The sequence below is a fragment of the Artibeus jamaicensis genome, unplaced genomic scaffold, assembly GCF_021234435.1.
Source record: "Artibeus jamaicensis isolate MK-2021 breed Jamaican fruit bat unplaced genomic scaffold, CSHL_Jam_final contig_240, whole genome shotgun sequence".
Lineage (NCBI taxonomy): Eukaryota > Metazoa > Chordata > Mammalia > Chiroptera > Phyllostomidae > Artibeus > Artibeus jamaicensis.
The window spans coordinates 4,213,213-4,233,905 of NW_026521506.1; the positions used below are offsets into that span (position 1 = coordinate 4,213,213).

Below are 20,693 nucleotides of genomic sequence, written 5' to 3' on the forward strand. Positions count from 1 at the left end.
TATCCATGACTCTAGATTAAAAATTTTTTAAAGCCTTCAAAAGATTTTTTAGAATGTTCTTCTTTAGCCAAGGAAATGGTGGTATCTTCCAAATATGTTAATATGTTTAAACAGTCATTTGGTTCTTTGATGTTGTACAAGCTCTTTCACAGCACCATTAGAAATTGATTTCATCTGTGGGAGTGCATCATGATGTAAATGGATAATGTCAGACAAATTGTTTAACCTCTTTTCCAGGATTATATAGTGCCTGCCTCATAGGCATGTTACCAGGGCTAATCCATATGTGAAGTGGCTGGCGCATAGTAAACTCAATGGATGTTAGTTATTGGTCTACCCCTGCTGGTTCTATTATTCTACTGGGAAGTTTTAAATTGTGTGCCCATAGACAAGGAGTTCAAGTATCAATTGTTCTTTTCAGATTTTGGGTTGAGAAGAGAGTATGATGTTTAATGGTTTTTATTTTTAATATATATTTTATTGATTATGCTATTATAGTTGTCCCATTTTTTCCTACCCTTTATTTCCTCTCTTCCATGTACCATCCCTCCCTTCAGCATTTCTCCCCCTTAGTTCAAATCCATGGGTTGTACATATAAGTTCCTTGACTTCTACAATTCCTATACTATTCTTAACCTCCCCCTGTCTATTGTGGACCTACCATTTATGCTTCTTATTCCTTGTACCACTCTTCCCCTCCTCCTCCCCGCTGATAACTCTCCATGTGATCTCCATACCTATGGTTCTGTTCCTGTTCTAGTTATATGCTTTGTTGTTGATAGTTGTGAGTTTGTTGTCATTTTACTGTTCGTATTTTTTATCTTTTTCTAAGTCCCTTTATCATATCATACAATAAGGGCTTGGTGATGATGAACTCCTTTAACTCTACTTTATCTGGGAAGTGCTTTCTCTGCCCTTCCATTCTAAATGATAGCTTTGCTGGATAGAGCAATCTTGGATGTAGGTGCTTGCCTTTCATGACTTGGAATACCTCTTTCCAGCCCCTTCTTGCCTGTAAGGTCTCTTTTGAGAGATCAGCTCATAGTCTTATGGTAATCCTTTGTAGGTAACTGTCTCCTTTTCTCTTGCTGCTTTTACGATTCTCTCCTTAACTTTAATCTTGGGTAATGCAATTATGATGTGCCTTGGTGTGTGCTTCCTTGTCCAACTTCTTTGGGACCTTTGAGCTTCCTGGATTTCCTGGAAGTCTACTTCCTTTGCCAGATTAGGGAAGTTCTTCATTATTTTTTCAAATAACTTTTCAATTTCTTGTTGCTGTTGTTCTCCTTCTGGCACCCCTATGATTCAGACATTGGAACATTTTATTTATTTGTTTGTTTGTTTTTGTATGCCTTTTTATTTTTTATTGATTATGCCATTACATTTGTTCTATTCCCCCCTCCATTCCTCTCTACCCTGCACACCCCTCCCCCACCATTCCCCCCCTTAGTTCATTACCACGTGTCTCAAGTTCTGTATTTCCCCTATTATTCTTACCCTCCCCCCTATTTTCTATCTACTGTCTATGCTACTTATTTTCTGTACCTTCTCCCCCTTCTCCTTCTCCAACTCCCCTCTTGCTAATCCTTCACGTGATCTTCATTTCTATGGTTCACTCCTGATCTAGCTCGGACATTGGAACATTTAAAGATGTCCTGGAGGTTCCTAAAGCTCTCCTCATTTTTTTGAATTCTTGTTTCTTCATTCGGTTCTGGTTGAATATTTCTTTCTGCCTTCTGCTCTAAACTGTTGATTTGAGTCCTGGTTTCCTTCCTGTCACTGTTGGTTCCCTGTACATTTTCCTTTATTTCACTTTTCATATCCTTCACTTTTTCCTCTATTTTGTGACCATATTTAACAATTTCTGTGAGCATCCTATTATCAGTGCTTCGAAATCTGCATATGATAGGTTAGCTGTCTCTTCATTGCTTAGTTCTGTTTTTGGCGTTTTGATCTGTTCTTCCATTTGGGCCATATATTTTTGTCTCGGAGTGCCTGTTACTACGTTGTAAGGGGTGGGGTCGTAGATATTCACCAGGGTGAGGCAACCCATGTCACTGCCTTGTGATGGTATATGTGGGGGAGGGGTCCAAGATGGAACAGTGCTACTTGCGGGCTCTTGGCTGGCTTTAAGTTACTTCCCCTGCTACCCACAAGCAAGGTGAGCCCTTCTGGTACTGATTCCCAGGTGACAAGGGTTTGTGTACGTTGTAGGACCCTGTGTGTCTCTCCAACTCCTATGCAGTTGGGAGTTTCTCCCACTGCTGCAACCCCAAGAGGTGTTTCAGTCAGAAGTTTTGAGGCTTTATTTGCAAATGTGGGATCCCCAGGTCCTCCAGCTGCTGTCTTCCTGTGAGTCCTCTCCACCCTGAGTCCTCCCCACCCCCCACGCCTCGCTACTTGTCTCGACCCCTCCTACCAATCTGAATGAATGTTTCTTCTTTAACTCCTTGGTTGTTGAACTTCCATACGGTTCAGTTTTCTGGCAGTTCTGGGGTGCTTTTTGTTTTTAATTTTTTTGTTGTTCTTTTTGTTGTGTGAGGAGACAAAGTGTATCTACCTATGCCCCCATCTTGGCCAGGAGTACTCTTATTGTTTTTAAATTTATACATACATACAAGTACATGCATATGCAAAAGGTAGCTTGGCCAATTGAAATATTATATGTAATTGTTATATTAAATTTCATCTTCCTATGCTAAGACATTCTTCTTTTAGATATTACTATATTTATGACATTTCTAGTAATAAAATTGGCAAGAAAGATAATTCATCGATACCAATAAGGTACCAAAATTTTTCAAATACTGTTGTAATGACAGCATTTGTTAAAAATTTTTACTGAACTACTGATACAATGATCTTTAGTCTCTAGGATACCCTTCTCAGAAATTCTTTTTGAATATATGGTATTGGTCTCTGCTTTTATATTAAAGGACTTGTGTGTTTGGTATCGGTCTCTGCTTTTATATTAAAGGACTTGTGTGTTTGTAATTAATTACGGAGATTCTCACTGTAGCTATATTGAAGAGTACTCCACCTTTATATGGAAGAGTATTTGAGTACCAGTCTTTCCAGGCTATACTAGCTACATTTCATTTCTATAAAAATTAAAGAACTGGTTTTGAAAAATCCAGTTTTCAATTTTTTTAATCTGGCACCCACATTATTGGAAATTCATATGCATCTTCTTTCCTGTGGTGTTTTTCTTTTTGTGATTTTTCCCTAGAAATCCCTTTCTGATACTTGATTTCCACCTGGAGAGCCTTTACTGCTTTTTGTAATGTGCCTTTCTCTTCTCTTCTGCAGTTGTTCTTTAAAATCCTGAATATCCTTGTTAAGATTCCTTCACTGAAACACCAGAGTTAAGCTAATCTTACCTTTTTTGGTGGGGTGGGCTGAGCTGTAGGCTTTCTTGGCATTGCTATTTGTTAGGGCATTTTTTACATATATTTTTAAAATATTTTATTTATTTATCTTTAGAGGGGAAGGGAAGGAGAGAGGGAGAGAAATATCAATGTATGGTTGCCTCTCGTGCGTCCCCTACCGGGAACTGGCCTGCAACCCAGGCATGTGCCCTGACTGGGAATCGAACCGTTATCCATTGGTTTGCAGGCCCATGCTCAATGTTAGGGAATTTTAATATACTACCTTGATATTTTATTTTTCTTCCTTTTCTTTAGGTTATTGTTTATTTAAACTTCCAACTAGGTAATAGGCTTCTGGATGGGCAAGAACTATAACTCTTTTAGAGAAAGATGGGATCTTAGTCATCTTACATAAAGTGTAGTGCTTAATGAAGAATCCTGGCTAAAGTTAACTCTACCAACTATTACTCTTTCCCTTATTATCTTTAGTTTAGGTTCATCCTCAAGGTCTTAAATAATACTCTGAATGCTGCGTCATTCTTGATGACATATGTTTTACATTAAAGAACTAAGCCAGTATACATATTGTAGGCATGAGTAAAGTAAGTCAGGCACAAATGGCCAAGGCACACTGCTAGAAGAGATATCTGTCAGAAGTGTGGGGTTGCTTTCTTGTGCACACTGAGATTGGGATTTGCACTTCATTTATAAGGTCGCATATCACAGTTAAGGTCACTTACTGAAGAGTTATACCTTATGATGTGAATGTAGACATTTTAGTATTAGAGACTGACTTAAAAGTTCTCTTTTTCATTTTTCCATGTATTAACTTTTCATACTTGCAATTTTCAGGAGTTGTCACAGCAGAAATGTTTAGACATATGCAGAACTCTGAAATAATTCGAAAAATGACTGAAGAGTTTGATGAGGTAAATTACTCTAAATGTTTTGATAATTTTATGCATATTGATGTTGATTCACTCTTGAAAGTATTCTTAAATTTTGAGTGTTATGGATAAGAGCTCTGGCATCAGATTCAATCAGATGATGGCAATGTGACCTTGGGCAAGTTGTCTTAGGATCAGTTTCATCATCTGTAAAATGGTGCTAATAATACTTATTAAGACTGTTACGAAGATTAAATTCAGTTGTGTATGAAAAATTCCTTAGCATTTTATAATGCCTGGCACACAGAAGTTAATAAATGGTAGCTATTATTATTGTCAAAAATTGAAATATCAAGGAAGAATAAAGTTTAGAGACTAAGAACATATCTTGGAATGTTGTTAAAGGAAGATTTGGTGAATATCTAGAGGACCAGTAGTTTAGGCAAAGGACTATATGTACATATACACACATAAATAATTTAGTTTAAAATCTCCTTTATGTTTCAAATATGAATAAGAACAACAAAAATAAATAGTAGCTTAGACTTGAGTTGGTCCTTTCATCAATGTGGTGTCTTTGAAGTATTGTTACTGATAAAGATAATGTAAGCTGTTTCAGGGCAGGGATTTTTATTTGTTCACAGCTGTATTTCACCAGTAGTTTTAAAACACCAGTAGTTTTTACTCTTCAGAATTTTTCACTGTGGATTTTCTAGTAGAAACCCTTGTCTCATTTGAGTTTAATTTCATCATTTTTTCCTTGTTTACTCTGATGAAGGGGCTTTCAACTGTCATTCTAAAAGATAGACAAGAGTTGTTAAAATGGCTTTGTTGATCACTAAGTGCTATTAATCAGTCTCCAAGTAGTTAAGAGGTAATTATGAGTAATGGTACTATTTCAGCATTCTAATATTAAATGTTTTAGCAAGAACCTTCTAATTAAAAGGAAACAGCTGTTTGAGAGAAAAATCCTGAAATACGAGTTGAAAGTAATTAGCCAACCAAGTTGCTAACTACAATTAAGATGATATATTTTAATATAGTGACTTAAATGAGTCAACCAGAAAATATGGGGAAAAAACCTTTTTGTGGAGTATTATCTTATTCTCAGATGAGAAATAGTACCACTTATATATGGCATAGTTTAAAATTTTTCAAATACTGTTGTAATGACAGCATTTGTTAAAAATTTTTACTGAACTACTGATACAATGATCTTTAGTCTCTAGGATACCCTTCTCAGAAATTCTTTTTGAATATATGGTATTGGTCTCTGCTTTTATATTAAAGGACTTGTGTGTTTGGTATCGGTCTCTGCTTTTATATTAAAGGACTTGTGTGTTTGTAATTAATTACGGAGATTCTCACTGTAGCTATATTGAAGAGTACTCCACCTTTATATGGAAGAGTATTTGAGTACCAGTCTTTCCAGGCTATACTAGCTACATTTCATTTCTATAAAAATTACCTGGTTGTCTATGTCTATTGACTGTTTGATGTCCTGAAGCTAATGAAAACATGCATTGTAATCTTTTCATTATTTATAAATCATACATCAACCTATTAGATTGGCTGAGAATATTATTTCATCATTTTGAATTCATTTAAAAATATAACATTGGTTTGCTTTTGTTCTAAAGAAATTTTTTAAATAGATCTTTGCTTATTAGAATAGTGTTTTACTCTGATGGGAGAGGCTTTTTATTTTTAAACTGAGTAATTGACATATTTTTATTGGTTAAAGTGAATTCAGAATAATTCTTTTGATCTTAAATAAAAGCAGAAGTGCTCAAAGGTACCTCTGCCTCTGCATATTGTTTTCCTGCCTACTTTAAGGATTTTATTGAAAGAGAAATGTGAGATAGAGGAGTCACTTCAGCTTCTACCTAAGATATTTCAAAAGCAAGTAAAATTTGCAACAATAAAATAATTTTAAAAAAAATTACAAAATGAAAAATAAAAATATGAAAACAAAAAAAAAAGTGCTCAAAGGTACCTCTGCCTCTGCATATTGTTTTCCTGCCTACTTTAAGGATTTTATTGAAAGAGAAATGTGAGATAGAGGAGTCACTTCAGCTTCTACCTAAGATATTTCAAAAGCAAGTAAAATTTGCAACAATAAAATAATTTTAAAAAAAATTACAAAATGAAAAATAAAAATATGAAAACAAAAAAAAAAAACCCCAAGTAAAATGTTATTGTCATGTGCTTTAAATGAAACAGTTTTTTCAATTTTTTGTTTTAGGATAGTGGAGATTATCCACTTACCATGGCCGGTCCTCAGTGGAAGAAGTTCAAATCCAGTTTTTGTGAATTCATTGGCGTATTAGTACGGCAGTGTCAATATAGTATCATATATGATGAATACATGATGGATACAGTCATTTCACTTCTTACAGGATTGTCTGATTCACAAGTCAGAGCATTTCGACATACAAGCACCCTGGCAGGTCAGTATTTAGAAATGTTTTCTGTGTATTTCCTAAGATTACTGATGAAAACAATTTCTATGAAAAGAAATGAAATAATAGTGACACAGTTAATTAATTTTATTTATAAAGTAACCACTAGGAGGGCACTCACCTCTCCTTCAACCCACATGAATTACTGGGCATGGGATGGTATTTTCAGTTTTGGTTCTGTGAAGGCATACTTACATTACTATATAGTGACTTTTTTGTGGTAAACCTACTTGAATATTATGTCACAGAAAGGGAAGAGTTGGATAGGAATGTGTTGAGTTCTTGAAAGATGAAATGTTTTATCAAGGAGGGTATGGACAACAGATTTGGAAACAGCCAGTCATTTTGGGTATGTAGTCCCAGTGACTCTTATTTTATCTCTGGTGTGTATAGTCCCTCCTGGTATGATGGTCCCTGTAGGATGATGCTTGCTCTGTAACCACATCACAAAAAATTGATTTTTCTTCTGTTTCTGAGAAACTTTAGGCGGATTCAAATTCTTTAGATCTTTAAATTTTAATGAAATGGATTGCATAATTCTAAAACAGTGATGTTTGGTGTTTATGTTGATAAAATCTTTTGGTTTCTCCTTTGTGCTAAAGGTAAAATTATTGATACATTATTATAGGATATGTGCCTTTTGATTTGCGTTTGAATAAATCAAATGGGCATTGATTATTTCTATAGTTACAGTATCTATGAATTATTTTTCATTCTCTAAGTGTGGGGGTATTTATTTTCCCTTTAGAGTATTTTCCCAAATAATTAAAGATGTATTTCTACTAAGTCCTATGCAGATAATCTTGTAAGTTTTTTGTTTTTAAATTCAAAGTCACAAAATATGAATGTGATCTTGTTCTATGAGTTTAGGTAGTATTTAATGTTAAGAACTTGATGGGTAAAGTACATTATAACAAGTGTGACAATGTAAGGTGAATAAATTTAGATTAGGAAAAACTGGTTTGCTGAGGATGTAAAATAGCTCAGAGCAGAAAATTGTGAATCTCTTTTAAAGGAAGACAACAGGCACAAATTGATTTAGTGTTATGTTCTGTCATGCAATGAACCAGGTCTGAGAAATAGCCTCGAGTGAGCTAAAGAAAGCATGAAGTGGTCAGATATTTCCATTATTAAGTTTTAAATCACAGGCAGTGAGTATTGTCTCAGTAGCAAGAGTTCATTAACAGAAGGTAGTGAACTGAAAGAAGTCTCATTGGTTTATTATTAAAATATCACTTTTGAACTTTGGACTTTTTATCTGTGTGGTAGTCATAATTTGACCATTGTCTTTGTGCTATGTAAAAGAGTAGAATTAAAATAAATTAAAATATTGGTAAAATTCTCCCAACATTTTTATACACTGTAGAATAACATAAAGCACCCAGCTTCCCTCTTTTTTGGGGGGGTTTTGCTGAGATAGCTAATTGCTGTATGAACCACAGTTTACTTGGAAGGTGAATCTTGATTTCTGAAACAAAGATGATAAGGGAACATATAGTCTGGACACAGATTAACAAGCTTTGAATCCTACTTATAGGAACTACATAACCTGAGGCAAATTTCTTAATCTTTCTGAGTTTCTGGTTCCTCATGAATGAAATGGGGATAATGTAGGGTTGGCCAAAATGCCTGTTTTTTCCATAAAATAAAAGATACAATTTTTGAACTTCCAGCCAAGATGGTAGCATAGGTAGATATGGCTCACCTCCTTATACAACCACATTGAAATTATAACTAAAATACAGAATAGCCATCACTCAGAACCTCCAGAAATAGAGTTCAGTGGAAGTCTGACAACTATGGAATTAAACAAATGACCTCCATCCAGACTGGTAGGGAGTTTGGAGACGCAGATCAGGCTAGTCCCATATCCACGTGCGTTGGGTAAAAATTCAGGAGGGATACCTGGAGTGAGGAGTCCTAGCTCCACAGCCCAGGGTTACAGTGCCAGGAAGATAAGTCCCCACAACTTCCAGCTGCAAAAGCCAACAAGGATTGAGTTGGTGGAAGAAACTGCTAAAGCTCCAAACAGTTCTTAAAGAACCTACAAATGGACTCCCCTACTCAGACTTACTCCCTCTGAGTTTCAACAACAGGATAGCAGCTTGAAAGGCACCGGAGGCTCACTGGGAGAAAATGAAGTGTCCTGCCAAAGGTGTGCAGAGAGCATTGTCCCTTTTCTAAACTCTCACAACAAAGGCACAGGGCCAGAAAGCTGCAGCCATATCTGAGAGTCCATCAACCTGGCTAACACTATTTGACCTGCCCTGGGGGGGGGGTCCCCAGGGACTCTGCCCACCCAAATTACAGGCCCACCCTAGCTGCTTTTCCACAGGAATGGCCAGTCGGGGCTCTTGCTTTACAACTTCCTAAATCCTATTATTAAGCAAGCCACACCTGGACTAAGTGAGCCCCAGGCCACAAAGTAGCATAGGACAGATTAGTTTCACAGCTTGGCTTCACCTTGGAATGTCCAAGCCCAGCACAAGTAGCAGCCATCTGATGGTGCTTCTTAGCTCGGGAAGGTTGCCTAGGGCAAAACACAGGTGGAGGCTGACCTTGGCCTGCACACCCAGTTGGACATATGACAGACTACAATGAAGTACCACCACCCTGCTCTGTACAGCTGATCCTCCACAGAGGACAGAGGGTAGTGGTCAGTGGTCACAGCCAGTTCTTCCAGCTGACTGGCCTGGATAAATCCTTCCCATTGATCTGCCAATAGCAATCAAGGCTCAACTACAAAGAGTAGGGTATATCTGGAATACCTAGCTTGGGTGGGTGATGGGGAGGCTGTGCCACTGGACCCCACAGGACACCTACTACATTAGGCCACACTACCAAGACAGGGAGTCATAGCAGCTCCACGTAATAACCTAGAAACAAACACAGGGAGGCTGCCAAAATGAGACAAAGAAACATGGCCCAAATGAAACAACAGTTCAGAACTCCAGAAAAAGAGCTAAATGAAATGGAGATAAGCAATCTGTCAGATGCAGAGTTCAAAACACTGTTTATAAGGATGCTCAAGGAACTTAGGACCTCAGCTGCATAAAAAAAAAGATCAAGTCAGAAATTAAGGATACACTAATTGAAATAAAGAACAGCTTACAGGGAAATGATAGTAGAGTGGGTAAAGCTGAGAATTAAATCAACAATCTGGAACATAAGGAACCAAAAAACAACCAATCAGAACAAGAAGAAAAAAATATTCCAAAAAAACAAGGATAGTAGAAATAGTCTCTGGGACAACTTCAGAAGATCCCACATTCACATCATAAGGGTGCCAGAAGGGGATGAGAAGGAGCAAGCAATTGGACATCTATTGGAAAAAAATAATCTATTGAAAAGAAAACTTGCCTAATATGGTGATTGCAGTAGATATGCAAGTCCAGGAAGCACAGAGAGTCCCAAACAAGATGGATGCAGAGAGGCCCACTCCAAGACACATCATAATTAAAATGCCAAGTATTAAAGATAAAGGGAGAATTGTAAATGTAGCGAGAGAAAAGAAGATAGTCACCTACAGGGAAGTTCCCATAAGACTGTCTGCTGAATTTCTCAAACTGCAGGTGAGAAGGGATTGGCAAGAAATATTCAAAGTCATGAAAAACAGGACATACAAGAAAGCTTGCTCTACCCAGGAAAGCTATCATTTAGAATCGAAGGGCAGATAAGGAGCTTCCCAGACAGAAAAAGCTAAAGGAATTCATCATCAAACCATTATTATACGAAATTTGAAAGGGACTTATTCAAGAAAAAGACCAAAACTATAAACAATAAAATGGCAAAAATATGTCTATCAGCAATTGAATCTGAAAAACAAACAAGAACAGGGACAGAATCATGGATATGGAGAATGTTTTCATGGTTGCCAGAAGGGTGGGGTGCGGGAGGGGGAAGAGTGACGAGATGAGGGAATTAAGTGCAGTTAGGCAGTTACAGAATAGCCATGAGGATGTAAAAGTACATTATAGGAAATGGAGTAGCCAAAGAACTTACATGCTTGTCCCGTGGACATGATCAGTAGTAGGGGAACTGACTGAGGGAGTGAGGTGTTGTTGGGTGGAGGGTGGCAAAAGGGGAAAATTGGGACAACTCTAATAGCATAATCGATAAAGTATAATTTTTAAAAAGACACAATTTTCATTTTTACTAGTACTTTTATTGACTTGGATGCTTTGAGCATGTCAGCTATCTCCACTCTTGGCTTATAATTGGTAGAGGTCAGGGGTGCTGTTAAACATCTTCTAATGCATAAGACAGCCCCATAGCAAAGAAATATTTGGCCCAAATGTCAGTAGTACCAAGAAAATTCACAAACCAGTTTTGACATGTTCAATCAGTCCTGACCCCTTCTGTATACAGTACACACGTCTTTTTTTTGCCATTCAGTTTCGTTTTTATCTTTCTCGAAATAGAGTATAATATGCTAAAATGTTCCATCTTTTTAATTTAAATTGCTATATAAAAATTCACCAGTTTGTTTTTTTTTTAAACACTTAACCAGGCATGTGCCCTGACTGGGAATTGAACCACAATTCTTTGGTTCGCAGGCCAGTGCTCAATCCCCTGAGCTACGCCAGCCAGAGCTAATTTACCAGTTTTTATGTTTTTTTAAATGTATGCTGATATGATAGCTGCCGTAATACAATCTAACAGAGTTATTTTGAATGAAGTTAAAAGACAACTAAGCACTACTAGAACCATTGTACAGGCAAGAGTGTAACTAACTTTTTGGCCAACCTAATAAAACTTAATTTTGAGGGCTGTTACAAGGATTGGGAGATAATCTATAAAAAGTTCTTAACATAGGCAACTGAGTGACATACAATGAGTATTTAATACTCATTCATTAGCTGTTTCATTGTCAGGTGTGGCAGCTGTACTCTCCTCTTTTTTATTTTTTATTTATTTTTATTTTTATTTTTTATTTTTTATTTTTTTGGTATTTTTAGAGAAGAGGGACAGGAGGGAGATAGAGAGGGAAATAATCTGTTGGCTGCCTTATGCTTGCCCACAACTCAGGCATGTGCCCTGACTGGGGATCGAACCTGGTGGACCTTCTGTTCACAGGCTGGTGCTCAATCTACTGAGCCACACCAGCCAGGGCAGCTGTACTTTTCTGTTGGAAGCATAATAGCCCATTTGGTCTTAATTTGTCTTTACTTTATTTTAATTTGTTAATTTTTTTATCTGTGAGACTAATTTCAGTGTTTTTTCCATTTAAACATAGCTATGAAGTTGATGACAGCTTTGGTGAATGTGGCACTAAATCTTAGCATTAATATGGATAATACACAGCGACAATATGAGGCAGAACGAAATAAAATGATTGGAAAACGAGCCAATGAAAGGCTAGAACTCCTACTACAAAAGCGGAAAGAGGTAAACTTTTGGATTGACTTACTTACACTGTTAGTATGTGACCAACTTGGTCACCATTAATGATATAACTGTATTAATTCATCAGAGAAAGTTTTTGGTAAGATTTAAATTTAAATAACATATATCAGGTTATTTATATGTCTTAGTTTTGTTGGCCATCCATTCCAGCCAGGACCTTTTGTGTATATGTTCTTTCCATGTGGACTAGGAATTAAGAGTTTGAAGCTTCAAGTATGGAGTCCTGGGAAGGCTTGACAAGGTGTTTTAAGCTTTAGTATTATTCATGTCTACAGCAAAAATACCATAACTTTCTTCTTCAGCTTGTGTCAGGATGAAATAAGTTTTCACTTATGTGAAATTACTTTGAAAAATAACTTAAAGCTGTTTATGATATCTCACTTGCTGGCTTTTTTGTGTGGTGTAGAAGCACTTGGTTAACATTAATGACTGACTACTGAATTCATCTTTGAATGAGGAAAATACATTTTTAGTCTTTTGCTGAGTAGTAAATCTTTTGATGTTGTGTTTGTGATTTACATTGTTCCTTGATGATATGATATTTTGCTATCTGACATTGGGGATGTTTACTTTTATTTATAATAGGTGAAATCTGATGTTTCAGAAATGTTAATAGTGCTGTTGAGTTAAAGTACTTGCCATGGTAATCTATAAATTACTAGATTTTGACATTGAGGGCATAGCTGTAATTTAAAGTTGGTGATTTCTGAGGTAGCCAATAACTTTAAAAAATGCCTTGACTCAAGAAAAGCCAGAAAAATCTTGCTCATATTTCCCTGATACCCAAATACCTCATCAGTTTCATATAGTTTGAAATGAAAACTGACCTTCCTCCTCTTTAATTTAATTAATATATTTCATGAGATGATTTATTAGGCGAACATAACACATGTTTTAGTCCTTGAAATTATGGCCTATTTCTTCGACATAAATTTAAGTTTGCAAACACAAAATGAGTGGATTTTAGGAAAAGAATTTTTAGGTTAAAATTTCTGTACAAATAAAGGATATTAACACTTCTAAGTTAGGCTGTAAGTTTTAAAATACGGTCGGTGACCTGGCTGTTGTGGCTCTGGATTGAGCACTAGCCTGTGAACCAAAGGGTCACAGGTTCAATTTCCAATCACAGCACATGCCTGGGGGATGGGGCAGGGCCCCAGTTGGGGGTGGTACATGAGAGGCAACCACATAGTGATGTTTCTCTCCCTTCTTTCTCCCTCCCACCCCCTCTGTCTAAAAATAAATAAAATCTTAAAAAAAAAACACTGAAAGACCATCTACTTGTACCTATGAGTATCTGTGCTACTGAACAGAAGTGCATGCCCTTGTTAGAATTATTTGGACATGCAAGATATGCTTTTTAAAGATTTTATTTTTAGAGGTGAAGGGAGGGAGAGAAATCTCAATGTGTGGTTGCCTCTTGTGTGCCCCTGACTAGGGATTGAACTGGTGACTCTTTGGTTCGCAGGAAGGCACTCAGTCCACTGAGTCACACCAGCCAGGGCAAGATTATATTCATGAAAAGGGAAAAAAACATTTTATGAAATCATAAAACATAAACTTAAAACTAATTGATATGTTGATTGTGAAAGATTTTTGTTGTAACTCTTAAGCTCTAAAACACTTTTATCTGAAGTCTCAGGCTCTGAATTAGAAATATGTGGGAGTAGATAAATAAGCCAAATTTGAAATATTTGATTTTTTTTCAGGTGAGCCTTGTTTTTCTCAAAACAATTTAGCAGGGAGATGAATTTTTTTTTTACCAAGTTGTGTTACTCAAATCCCTTTTTTAAAAAAACAGTTACTAGTTAGCGTTATACTTCTTTTTCAGAAGATGAAGACCAACATAATCAGATACTGTTGTGCTTTTTTGATATGAACATACATGTTATGTAATAGGTGATAAGTATTATGATAAACTACTTAGCACATTTCTTTACATACTCTTATGCAATGGAAATTTGTGAGCATTAGGAAAAATTAATATACCAGCCAAACATTAATAGCCAAGTCACATATTCCAGATATCAAGGGACTAAACCCAATACAAAAGAGCTGTTGATTTTTCTATGTGGTTACTCTTGTCTAGTGGAATTAAAAATTAGATATAACCACCAAGACTCTGCATTTGTACTTTAACAAATTTTAAATGTTCTTTTGGTTGTCTTTCATTACAATTGAAAGAAACTGTATGTATTTTTCAGCTTCAAGAAAATCAGGATGAAATAGAAAATATGATGAATGCAATATTTAAGGGAGTGTTTGTACATAGATACCGGTAAGTCAGGACAGTTTTTTTCTATATGATTCTTACTCTATTCAAGTTTGTAAGGGTTTAGGCAGTATAAGTTAGTGGAAAGAGTGATGGAGTAAGATCAGTGTTAGAATCTAAGTTCTTCCATGGAATGAGGCGCTCAAGGCAACTTAATGTTTTCTATTTGAAAAATGGGTTAGTGTTGATTTTTAAGTTGTAGCTGCCCAGCAAATGGAAGCTACTGCTATTATTAGGAGCCAGGGTATAGAGTACTTCATTTCTTTTGAATGTGTTATGTTAGTAGAGCCTGTAAATGCTGAGTCCTGACTCTCTTCTTTTCCATTTTAATATCAGTGGGAAAATTTGGATAGATGTGTTATGTTTTCTTTTCCTATTTTATGAGTAGAGGAAAGATGTAGGTAATCTTACCATTATGTCTTTTGTGACCTATTCTTTAAATGTTGGTGGCATTCTTACTCAACTTCTTCCTATTTCTGTAATTTGGCAGTCACTGAATTAGGTTAATCCTTTGTAATGTTCCTTTGTCCATTCTTTGTTAGATTTCTATTGTCATCATTACGTTTGTCTGTTCCCATCATTTTCACGTCGAAGTTTTCCTAAAACATTCTTTTGTTGCATTATTTTTCTGCTAAAAAGGCTCAGTGACTCACTGGTATCTACAGGATGGATTAAAATAATTTAGTCTGCCATTCAAATCCAAATTGAGCTTGGTCTCAGTGTTATGTGTAACTAATTCTCGCCTGGAAAAGTATGTTCTAGCCAGACTACTGTGCCCACTGTCTTCTGAATACACCATTCCCAGCAGGAATGAGCAGAGGCTTTGATATGGCATGGTGTAAAAGATGGGAAACAGATTTTGTTTGTGGTTTTATTTATTTTAAAATATTTATGTAGTGATAATTATGCTTTGCTGACTGAATGATAACTCTTGGCACTCACAGTCTATGCTTCAATCCTACTTTTAAATCCCAGTAATACTTATCATAGTGGTATGTCGTAGTAGATTTGAATTATTTGGTATCCCTTGAATAAAAAGTCCTGTGGTATGGTGGCACTAATATATATAATTTTTTTTCCTTCAGCGATGCAATAGCTGAAATCCGAGCTATTTGTATTGAAGAAATTGGCATTTGGATGAAAATGTATAGTGATGCCTTTCTTAATGACAGTTATTTAAAATATGTTGGTTGGACTATGCATGATAAGGTAAGATATGCTGTACAGACTGCTTGTCTGTCTACCCACAGGCAAAACCGACTGCAGCTTTCATTCAAAAAGAGTTAATCTGAAAGTAGGTTAACCTGGGACCACATTCCTTTATTCTGTTCTGTCTGTTCCGTGAAAACATAATCCCTATCACATATAGTCCTGTATAATTTTGAATCTCGGCCACTGATTTAGCCTTTAATCTTCAATTGTTTTTTTACTGAAATATTAGAATCATGCAGGTAGGGGTGGTAAGGCATTTCATAGACCAGTAAGTAGAGTCCTTGCTTTGTTAATATGTGAGCACTGAATTTTTTTAAATTCCTCTTTTGATGAACATGTATCTTAGCCAGATTATAAATTACAACTTGGCCTCTGAACTTTTTGATTTTTTATTTTTCTTAATCCATCTTCCTCTGAAGCTGCCTCTTCATTGGCCTTTACGTTTCTTGAATATATCTCTTCCAAGTACTACTTTTTGTAAAGGAAAACTTAGTGTGAAATATGGAACTATTATTACCTTTCATAATAGTATTTCTCTGAATAGATTTTCAGAACATTTTCATTTGATCTACACAAATGAAAACCCCACAGGTATTTAGTCTTAAATTGATGTATTGATTCCTATTTTCACATTATCAAAGATGAGTTTCTGAAGACGTGCTGTTGTAGAAAGTAGAAAATACTGTATAAATCTTGAATATTCATGTTGAAAACATGCAAAGTTTTAATGCATTTTCTCGTCTTGTTTCATTTAGCAAGGTGAAGTAAGACTCAAATGTCTCACTGCTCTACAAGGGCTTTATTATAACAAAGAGCTTAATTCCAAACTGGAACTTTTTACCAGTAGGTTCAAGGTTAGTATTCCTTTAAGTATTAAAGAATTACCTATTATTTGAAAGTATTTTTTCCTTGCTTTCCTTTTAAAAATCTTTATTTTTTGTCCTTAGGATAGAATTGTGTCTATGACCCTTGACAAAGAATATGATGTTGCAGTACAAGCAATAAAATTACTTACTCTTGTTTTACAGTAAGTTTGTATTTATTGCATATTACTAATGTCCAGATATCTGAAGAATGCATTAGAGAACTTGGTTTCAGTTATCTAGATCTGCATTTTAATAACTTAAGTCATGGGGTTTTACAGTTAAGTTTAGAAAATAGGAAAAGGAAATCATTGGATTAGAAGAATTCTGAGCTAGGAGTTCTTGTGTTATCATTCTCTTGGTCAGTTTTCTTTCCATTTTGCTATCTTTGAGAGAAAGTTAAGTAGTTGAGTGCAATAAACCCTGCTTATTGTATTTCATCATTTTGTCACACTTTTACAAATTAGTATTTACTGAAACTTATCTGTAAACAACCTGAATTTAAACATACTAGGTTAAAAATGTAATAGTGACACAAATCATTTTTACCTTTTTAAAAGATTGTGGTAATATATATAACATCAAATTTGCCATTTTAAATATATTTGACTGGACAGGTCAGTGGCTAAGTGATGTTCACATTGCTTTGCAGCCTTCATCATTAACTATCTGCACAACTGTTTTATCCTTTCATCCTGAAACTCTGTACCCATTAAAGACTAACTCTTCATTCCTCCCCCCTTCCAACCACCCCAGTCCCTGGTGACCACTGTTCTACTTTCTATCTTTATGAATTTGACTATTTTAGGTACCTCATATAAGTGGAGTCATACAATATTAGTCCTTCTGTATCTGGCTTATTTCACTTTAGCATATTGTCTTCAGTGTTTGTGTTGTGTCATGTATCAGAATTTGATACCTTTTAGAGGCTAGATAATACTCCATTGTATGTTTATACCACATTTCATTTATGCATTCATCTGTCAGTGGACATTTAAGTTGTTAGTGTGATCCAAATAATTGCAAAAGGGATCTTTTTTTAAATCATAGCATATTAATTCTGATAGTCATGGGAATTTCATCATGTAAGAATAGCTGATGGAATTCGATAAAAACTAATGAGAGATGATTGTTCACTATGATTGTCAATCATATGGTAAAGCTGTAGTAATTTTTTAATTTTTGGTACTGGTGGATAGGCAAAGAGATCAGTGGCATGGAATAAAGAACAGTATAGAGACAAAGTGCATCCAGGAACCTACTATAGGGTAGGGGTGGCTTTTCCTATCAGAAAACAACTGGTTTGGTGACAACTAGGTTCTATTTGGGGGTGGGTAATAAATTAGATTCCTATCTAATTTCTCATAAAAAAGAATTTTTAGATGGATTAAATGTTTAAATGCAAGTAAATGAAACCATTAAAATACTAGCTGAAAACTTGGGAAGATTAAAATTTTTTATTTTATATATAAAATGAGTAAGATCTTTCTGAGCATGACATAAAACCTAGACATTAAAAAAACCCACTCAATTAACTACATAAGAAATGAAAAATGTCTATATTATATAACATACCATAAACAAATGGCATAAACAAATACTCATAAAGCAAATGGGAGATGGGGCAGAATATTTGGATCCTAGGAATCAGTTTTAATAAGTTAATAAAATTAGCAGAAACCCAAAAGTAAAGCAGACAAAAGTTAGTAACCAGATTATTGACAGAAAAGAAAAGTTGAAACATATAAAAAGATATTTAGCCACGTACTTGAGAGAAACGCATACTAGCATGGGACCATTAAGTTACCTTTTGCTTGACAGAAACACAGAAATGTTTGGTAATAATACTGTGTATTGTTGAGACTATGTAGAAACAAGCTCAAATGTGTTGTTGATGGGACTATAAATTGACACCTCTTTGGAGAAAAGTTTGGCAATATCTTTTTAAATTTTTTTAAATAGTTGTATTCTTCAAACATACTGTTTGTAATAGAATTTTTGAAGTAGCCTAGATGATTATCAATAGAGGAAAAAATAATATATAAAATAATAGCTTATATAAATACCTTACGGCTGTTGAAAGCTACACCAGCCCTATGGGAATGTGGTAGTGGTTATCTACATTTATATAAAATGGACATTATAGTCATTAACAAGGAGGCAGCTCTAGATGTGCTGACATTTTCTGAAAATGAACTTAATTGGAGGCATTTTGAGCAGTTTTAACTACTATATTTTTCTTTAATTTCTAATTGTCATTATAACAATTAAAAATATTGAAAATTTCTTGAAATAAATAAGAAACTAATAATATTCTTATATTTCTATAGCTTCTCACTTTCCTCCATAATACCTTATAGATATTTTCCCCTTGTTTCTGAGGGCTGATATTTTTATGAAGGATGATAGCCATTTATGTTAGTTTAGCCATGTATATAACTAATAACTGAATCTTGCAAAGATCATTTCTTTTCAAATAGTTAAAATTTGTGACCGATTTGATTCAGTGTATCTTTTTTTATTATAAGTGATTTTTCCAAAAACAGTCCAGTATTATATATAGAATAGTTTAAGTCAAAGTGCTTTTGAAACTTGTATTTTAACATTTTGTGGTTTTTTCCTCAAAAAGAAGTAATATTTCCTTGGACATCAGACTTCTGGAAATCTTGAGCACAACAAGAAACCAAAAAGGATCTGAGATCCTCAGCTAAATATCTATTGTACTTAGGCTTTTCTCTCTGGGATGGTCCTGTGATTCTTAATTTACATATAATAGTAAAAACCTGAATTGTTTATCTCACAGCAGACTAAAAACATACAAGGTCTTTGGCACTTAAATTTTAATTAGTAAATCAATTTCCATTGCCTTATATGGTGTTGAGTACCTGATGGATGAAGTATTCTTTATTATTGTGTGGTGACTGGGGTGTTAGTATATTTTAATGGTACAATATTTCTCTTTCCTCAATATTATCAATACTGTGAAATATATGCAGTGTCTACATTAGTTGATATATTTTTTCATTTTCCTTTAGTGTCCTTGTAAACATTATTACTTCTCTTCACCATGTTTGTCTTTTCCTTTTCCTTCATTAATGACTGATTTTACCTTCATTGATTTTAGATGTTAACAAAACACTCAGCTATTTTGTCAGGGTAAGCTTTTACTGATAGATGATGATCAGATAAAATTGATGTCTTTTAAATTTTTCTTAATATAAATTAGTTGAAAGTATGAGCATGGATTTCTGTACTCAATATGCTTTAACTTATAACATTACAAAAAAAACTGCTACTGCTTATTTTTTTTTTTTAGGAGTAGCGAAGAAGTTCTTACTGCAGAAGATTGTGAAAATGTGTATCATCTGGTATATTCAGCTCACCGGCCAGTAGCAGTAGCAGCTGGAGAATTTCTGTACAAAAAGTAAATCTACATTTCTGTTACTCATTTTCATAGTATACTTTTATGACTGTTGTAATTTATATTAAAATATATATAGCTTTTAAAAAAAATATTCATTACATCCCTGCCTGGTGTGGCTCAGTTGGTTAGTGTCACCCTGCAGGTTCCATCCCCAGTCAGGGAATGAATAGGAGGCAACCAGTCAATGTTTCTCTCTCACATCAATGTTTCCTTCTCTTCTTCCCTCTCTAAAAACAATGAAAAAATGTCCTTGGGTGAAGATTTTAAAAAATTATCCTGTACAGGCCAAATTAAAATATTCTCATTTTACTGTTTCCTTTAAAAGGGAATGTGCCTGCCTATTCTTTTAATGGATATGCTTTAAAATGTACCTAACTACATCACAATGTTAAGGCCTTTTCCTAATTTTTCACTTTTTTCAATGTCGACTTCCCCAAAAATATGCACTTGAGAGCATATAATAAAATGATGGGAGCATTTATTAAAAGGAGTATATGATGCACAACATTCACACTACGGTTTTCTGTTTATTACTCTCCAGTGTTCTCTTTTTTTATTTAAAAGTAAAAAGAGCCATGATAGCTGTAGAAAGAAGTGGCCAGTAAGTCTAGACTTTGGGATAATTGTACAAGAAGGAGGGAAGTAAAACATGCTCAGTTTAAAGAGAAGAATGTTTGTTTTAGATTTATATGCATAAGTGGAATAGGTTAGTCAATCATTGAGTAATCTTTGTGATAGGAGACAGTTGCATAAAATGCAGTGAGGTTAATAAATAATTTGCAATGCAGTTACAGGGTGG

General features: G+C 35.0%; 1 protein-coding gene across 6 annotated transcripts in view; it reads left to right on the plus strand.

Moving 5' to 3' along the window:
* STAG2 (stromal antigen 2) overlaps positions 1–20,693 on the plus strand; it is a 136,717-nt gene that overhangs the window by 77,833 nt on the left and 38,191 nt on the right. For all 6 annotated transcript variants that reach the window (XM_037154117.2, XM_037154122.2, XM_037154120.2 and 3 more), the window contains exons 6-13: positions 4,221–4,297; positions 6,501–6,705; positions 11,954–12,105; positions 14,328–14,401; positions 15,481–15,604; positions 16,363–16,461; positions 16,555–16,634; positions 19,787–19,894. In XM_037154117.2, the coding sequence (XP_037010012.1) occupies positions 4,221–4,297; positions 6,501–6,705; positions 11,954–12,105; positions 14,328–14,401; positions 15,481–15,604; positions 16,363–16,461; positions 16,555–16,634; positions 19,787–19,894 (919 nt within the window). The remainder of the gene's footprint in view (positions 1–4,220; positions 4,298–6,500; positions 6,706–11,953; positions 12,106–14,327; positions 14,402–15,480; positions 15,605–16,362; positions 16,462–16,554; positions 16,635–19,786; positions 19,895–20,693) is intronic.